Source organism: Acanthaster planci, linkage group LG13, assembly GCF_054643075.1.
Source record: "Acanthaster planci isolate LZ-2023a linkage group LG13, COTS_SCS, whole genome shotgun sequence".
Classification (NCBI taxonomy): Eukaryota; Metazoa; Echinodermata; class Asteroidea; order Valvatida; family Acanthasteridae; genus Acanthaster; species Acanthaster planci.
In genome coordinates this window covers 8,520,425-8,527,659 of record NC_141789.1, presented here as the reverse complement: position 1 = coordinate 8,527,659, position 7,235 = coordinate 8,520,425, and the positions used below count along the sequence as shown (strand labels likewise).

Below are 7,235 nucleotides of genomic sequence, written 5' to 3'. Positions count from 1 at the left end.
TTTACCTAATGAGAGCCACGAAATATTTGGACAGGCGATTTTACCAAGACAATCAGAGAGAGGAGAGAGAGCGGGAATTGAAATTGATGGTCCTCGCTAATTCTGCCATGTAATATGTAGGCGGTCCCGGTGCTTGTGTGGGTATTAGAAGGCAGGTTTTGGTGAACCTATGAACATCATTTCGCTTGAGTAGGGTCTGCCTTGGAAAAGTCACTAAATATTATTCCTGAACAATCCTCTTTCCCAAGCGTGGGTGCAGAGGCGGTTTGGGTTTGGAGTCAATCTCCCCTACTCAGATACCACAAAAGTAATAATACTAAATAAAAAAATAAAATAAAATATGAAGTAACAATTTCAGTGGTAAAAAAAAGACGACGAAAAATCTGATAGGCCTGACCCCCCCTCCGATAATTCCTTGATCCATCCATGCCTTCCATTCTTTTTAGCCCTAAATTTAATCAAAGGTTCTCTCCATCTCAGTCTTGAAACACTGATGAGAAAAAAACACATTATGTGGAAATATCCTGCGATCTGATTGCAAGAAAGGGAGACAGGGTGAACCCCTGTGACGTTCTTGATAAATTGGGTATTTGTTGTGCACCGCAATGCTGAAATCTTGGTAACGATTGGATAAATATTCAACCTCAGTTTCAAGCAGCTGGGTTTGTAGTCAAGCTCACTAACAGGACGACATTTTGCAACCGACGTAAAAAGGAAGGACAACAGCCAATTACTACGTAGGCCTACTCCATTGAAAAAAAATATCATGCCCTGAAACTGCCTCAGTCGTGTATTATAACGCCGTTGGAATGACCAGACGGGTTCTGCGATCAGTCACTTTGTTTTTTCACCAATACGAGATTGGGTTTCATCTAAGTGCGTCATTCGAGCTCAGTAAACGGTGCATCTTCCGGGGTTTTGCTACTACTAATCTCGGCTGGTTGTTTTGTTCTATTGAGGTCCTCAGGTGCATTGGGTCCAATTTTATCTCTGCTCCTTGTAAGCACTTCCCCTTTCCGGATATCGAAAAGAAGACAAAATAAAAGAACAAATAATGAAAAAACAAATCTAACACAAAACATGAAGCAATCCTAAGATGCATCGGCATCACTAACATTTGTCTTAAGTGCGCGATTATTGACAACAGAAATCGAGGCTTGAAGAAATAAGAATGAATTTGGGCTCATCTGTATTTGTTTTTCTTTTTCAATATTCATTGGAAATCAGCCAGTTGCATGGCATTGCGTTTTCAAGGTGCATACAATCCACTTCAGGATCCAACAAATTGCCTCTTATGGGCAATACAGCCGTAGTGTATATAGAGTGACATCTTGCCCACTAAGTCATACTAGGCGTCCAAAAATACAACAAAATTTGGAAGCACTATCGACTTGCTGATTGATTGTAATAACAAAAATTGCGACTTTTAAGATGGGTTTCCTTCCTTGTGTTGCTTCTCGGAAAGTCACTTCATCCGTTGTCAAACAATTTAATTAATAAATAACTTAGATAATTAATTTGGGGTCTCAAGAAGAAAGAAATTTTCAGTTTATAAGTAATATTTTCGAGTGAAAACATTTTGAGAGAAATCATCGTATGTTTTCGTGTGTAAGAAACAGCGTAAATAAAAGTTTCACTCCCCGAGACCCGGGCCAAACTTTGCAATATTCATAGTTCAATATTACCAGAACTTTTTGCAGCAATTAGTGTAATCGTTTAATTTGGGTTTGTTGCGGTTTTGGTTTTATTTTTGTATGTTTGCAAACCTAGGATTTATCCAAATAATCCACGTTGGTTAGCGACATGAAGAAACTCCTTTAAGAGAAGATTGAAGCTACGGTGGCATTGGCATGAGCAAACGAAGGAATGTTCTTGGGGTATGAGCCATGCATGATATTGATGTGCGTTTTTAAAACCCCTTGTTGTCTCGAGAAGAAACAATCATAAACAAGACAAGAAACAAATATAGTGTTATGATAACATGAGGAAGGTGAGCCACTTTGATGTGTTTTAAAGTATGCAGTACGCCTACACTTGTTTAGATTAACCTTTTTGTGGTAACGTATGACGTGCCAAATATGTTTCATGCCGTAAAAACGTATGAACTTGTCAAAAATTCCTGGTTGCCATTTAGCGTGTATAAATCAGGTATTAATTTGATTTTTTCTTTTAATACTTATTTTATGATTTTGTGTTGGAGTCGTATTTTAAAAATTGCAAAGTTTGTTAACAGTCAGTCATTCAGTCGGTCAATCCCAGTCATCAGGGACCAGCGGTCCGCCTATGGTGTACGGGCGGCAAAACGGGCGGCCCGCCGCTGACTGACGCTAGCGTCTACTCGGCGTCCGTGCTCATCAGTTTGCTGGCGGACCAATGGCATGAAAGCAATGGATGTCCAGTGGATTAACAGTATCATCGAGTGGTTGACAGTGTCGTGCACCACAAAGGTGAACAGAATTTAAACATGCTGTTTACCCTGTCTCCAACCTGTTTTATATATCTAAGGTTGCTTGTGAGGCGTAACAATTTCAAGTATTTCAATGGTGTGTTGAGTTCTGAAGAATCAATCAGTATTGTTAAATGATATAGGCATATAATACACGCAGCTTATAATAAAGCAGAAATTAGAAATCACCCCGGTGAATATTTATCTTATTTGTATTTCGATAAGTAGGCCTATGTATAAAAAAATCTCTGTTTTTTCTGCATTTCTTATTTTGTGTGACTATGGATGGCTATAAATAAAAGGTTTTATCCATGAATGCATAAAAAGCAAAACACACGCTTTAGGTGGGATCAACCTTCAACCTAACTGTTTTTGACTACATTTTCCCTCTGCTGAGCTTTTATAAGTTGGTTGAGTGTTTTGTTGTGGACGCTTTGATGTCAATTTGGAACATGGAATAGACGCTAACATTTGACGCATGGCGGCCGAAAAACAAATAGTAATTTGTCATTGATTCTGCTCAAGAAAAGTGGGATTGACAATATAACTGTGGTGTAACAAAACCACTGTTTTAATGAAGCCTTAATGGAACTAAATTTACGGCAGAATAAAGCGTAAATTTAGGCAAATGCCTGTTAAGTTTTAAAATGAAACGGTTCACTACTGAGATGGGAAGTGCCGGGGGATAGATTTGAACAGTTTTGAGTAAAAGACGAGTCATCCCCTCTCGGCCCTAATACGAACAGGCCCTTTTGCATATAAAACAAAAATGACCGGAAAATCTATTCTTCAACCTACAATTAGGCAGCATTTAAATAAATTAAAGAGTAAGAAAGAAAAGATATATCTGTAATCGTCGTCCATTTATTACCCTTTTTATAAAACAAGATATACTGAAGACTTTGATATCTTTTCCTGCAAACTTCGCTCATTAACCTCAAATTGTACTCCGGATTTCACATTTGTCAGCCTCAGAAAAGGTCATTCAAAAGTACCAATTTCAATGATACAACAATTGGTCATTGTTTCGTCGTTGGCAACAACACTTACATACGCAGAACAAATTCGAAACAACTCAACACCAACATAATTATATACGAAATAAATACTTGAAATTAATCCTGTCACATCCAAAACATCTTTAGTTTATGTACACATATGCATATACGTCCTCAACACATCACATGTGCGATCACGATACTATCATAAAATTGTTTAGTCAACATGACACATTTATTTACACAAACACTGTTCAGCCCTATCTTGATGAGACTACATTGCACTTGTGAACATACCACCAACCATTCATTTCATGGTGTGGATTTTTGTGTCTAAATGCTATTCAGGCAGATTCCAAAAGATAGCGAGGGGCAGATATCGTTTAGTACTCGCATGTACATGTATAGTATAGTTATTGTTACGTGGCAATACTAGGCACTGAGGTACGGACCGGGACTGCCGTTGCTGCTGTTGTTAGGTGCTGGAAATGAGAAGAATACGACATCGGGAACGGGAGAACGTGGTGCCGGGATAAAGTCCCTGTCTCTGTAGACCCTTCTTGTGTGCTTCTTTGGGATGTGTTCTCATGGTACAAGATGGGTACTCGCACCATCCTCTGCGCTGCTTGAGCATGAGCTTGGACCTGAGCATGGGCTGCGTGGGCCATGTTAGCTGCCTCCAGCTCCGCAGCCATCTGTCGCTTCCATTTGTTCCTTCGGTTTTGGAACCAGATCTTAACCTGCGTCTCTGTCAGATGGAGGGATGCGGCCAGCCCAGCCCGTTCAGAGCTAGAAAGGTATCGTTTCATGTCGAAAGTGGTTTCCAGCTGGAAGACCTGGCTCCGGGAGAACACTGTGCGCGTCTTCTTCTTTTTCTTGCGCTGGCCGTGATCGTCCCCGTCTGTCGCAGACTTTTTCCCGTTGTCGCTGTCTACGTCACTGACCCGATCCTCGGTCTGATCAGGGCTGTGAGATCGGCTGGGCGGGAGAGAGCGGCTTGTAGACTTTGGCGAGTTTGGCGGGGTTGTCTTTGGGAGGCCAGTGGGTGATGGCCGGGGAAAAGGAGGCTGCTGCATCAATGCATCTGTAGGAAAAGGGAAAAAATATTTTGGAAATTAAAGCGAACGGGAGAAATTCATGTCCTGCAGACATGATGCAATTATACAAATAGGTGCTTCCATGATTCAAAAAAAGAGAACAGCCTAGCCTTACAAACCAAGTTTCAAATTTTTAAATTCCCTTTTTCAGTAAATACACCAAAAAGAGTATTATGAATACATAGACATGTGTCATGGATGCCATGCCTTTATTTGTTAAAAACTCAACCATTTCAGATATAAGATTTCCTTGTTTTTGGTTTTGTATCGAAGTAACAGAAGGAGGCATGCGTTGTATCGACAAAAAGTAAGAGCGACAAAGAAGTCTACATTGCGATGTATGTTAATTGCATGTGTGTTAAACACATTTTGGAGTCTGCTAACGAGCTTTATAGAAGTAAAAGCTCCTTGCCAGCTAATCTAATTTGTTTTTCAGTAGAACATTAAGTTGAGCTCCTTTGAAGGTTTGTTTAAATTTAGAGACAATAAGCGTCTAAACTTAATAATCATATGCACTGTTTCATATCCACAGTTTCACAAATATAACAAAACTGCTCTGGTACTGGTGGACAGCATCATTTAAATTTTGGTACTAAAATCAAGTTTAGACAATATAATGACACAACGTGCGACACACAACAGCTTGTCAAAGGAGTCAATTATCACAAAGCACCTTCTTTAAAGTTACTTTGCTTTGACACTAATCAACAAGCTTCAACATACCATGAGCAGGATGGTATGTTACATTTGTAAAAACCCGAAAGAACATTTGCAGCACCAATAAAACTGCAACATTTCAAGAAAGACTGCATTTGCGATTCAATTCAGAATAAACATTAGAGAAAGCTTGGAAATGAAAATGATGGACGTTTCATTCTCGACGTGTGTAAATCACAGTGATCATGGTGGTACAAATCGAATTATACAACTACGGGCGGATTAGGCAGAGTGCATGTGGTCAGCCATATCAAGGAATCTTCAAAATGATTTAATCTCATATCCAATGGAATCTAACATACCAACCGACGAGCAATCATTCGAGAATTGAATGGAAAGCAACTTTCCAAGCGTTAAAAACGATTAAAAATAGCCAGATATTTAGATTCTTAGTGACTGTTAACAAATTGAGTTGTGGAAATATTTCTGTTAATGTATCTCTTTCGGACATAATTGTTTAAATTTTAAAACGAACCATCCAACGTTAAAAACATTCACAATAATTCTCTCTCTCTTTGTTCTTTTAACACCCTTTTAACATACTAAATAACAGCCAAGAATAGTATATTCTTTTGTATTTACGAGAAAACGTTGCTTGTTGTCGATGTATCATATGTTAATCGTTTTCGACAAAAGACAGAACAATCTCTTGGATAGCAATCATGCATAGCTGTAACGTTTCGTTCCTGTCAATTTAGTTTTGTCTAAAACTTTACTCAATGGGAACTCGTGTACGTCAAGTGTCCCACTGCGTGGTAAAAGGCCATATTCTAAGTTTAAAAAGCAGGTTCAATTTGAGAGAGAATAGTATTTGACTTACTTTCATATGCGTAATGAAGATAAGCATTTGCGTGCAGCCACGGGTACCACGGTCCGGGAGTAAAAGGGGCCGACGGTGCAAGGTGGAAATCCCGCCGAGGCAAATCGTGTGCCAGCCCGGTACCTCTCTCCTCTATGCTGCGGTCGTATTTGAGCTGAAGTTCCTGTGCGTCTCTGCTCGATACAACAACAGCCGCTGTCGCGGAGGCATCCTCTGACAGGGACTTTGCTGATTTAGTGGAGGATGAAGAGGCGAGGATACTCTCGATGCTGAACGGTTTACTGGCCATTGGTGCCCGTCCTGCTAGCCTGTCTATCCTGGTGTCTGCGATCAAAATGCCCAATCCGCTCTGCCTGCGTACTTGTTTGCAGAGTATCAACAATGATATCTGGAGCAAGAATGGCACATTCAGAGCAATTTCTAATGACGCAGTGTCATCCCTGAATCAGGGTGGTCAGGATAATGGGAACGGTTACGACACAGCCGTGGAAGATCGGTTCAAGTGCTGCCGTTTTAGCCCTGTGGGTTGGACGGTCTGCTGGCATCAAGCTTCCTGTCAGGAACTAATTAGGGGAAGCATAAAAGATGCGCTTTCTGCGACGAAATAAAAAAAACAAAACAAAACAAGTGGGATGGTCTGGGATTGGGTAAGCACGAATCGGAAAGAGATCCGGTGACACTGTGGTAACAGGAACACATGGAATTGGTGGACGTGTACCATCAACGAATTAATTTAGCTGCAAGCACAACCATCACCTGTGTGTTGAGTGTCAAAGGTTGTCAGGGTTGTCAGGGGTTTTTCTTCCTCTTTTTTCGTTTTGTAGCAGAGTGATGTACCGTCCTCCCATATAGCCTGGGGTGATGAGATGATGTCACCGCATGGCCTAAAACGCACCCATCCGAAACATCCAAAGCCTGGCTGGCGCCGACCACCGATTCAGATAATAATATCTTAATAAAGATACCGCAAAGGGGTTAAATAGACTACAGGGGGAACAAGAGCTAGACCAGTAGGCAAGAATGGGAGAGAGGATTAAAGAATAGATTGCAGCGATGCGACTCCTCCTACTCACGCACACCTGTGTTTGTCTATGTCGTCTGAACTCCTCCTACATACGAAAAGCATTATTGAAACTTTTATAGACTGTAAGGTTTAC

At 40.6% G+C, this 7,235-nt stretch overlaps 1 protein-coding gene across 1 annotated transcript; it reads right to left on the bottom strand.

The window, feature by feature from the left end:
- Positions 1-3,290: 3,290 nt before the first annotated feature.
- On the bottom strand, positions 3,291-6,976 carry LOC110982506 (uncharacterized). The gene is made up of 2 exons (XM_022240947.2): positions 6,079-6,976; positions 3,291-4,528 (listed from the first exon to the last, which is right to left on the bottom strand). Exons 1-2 carry the CDS (start codon positions 6,365-6,367, stop codon positions 3,864-3,866), a joined length of 954 nt encoding a protein of 317 aa, XP_022096639.1. The 5' UTR covers positions 6,368-6,976; the 3' UTR covers positions 3,291-3,863.
- Positions 6,977-7,235: the final 259 nt, after the last annotated feature.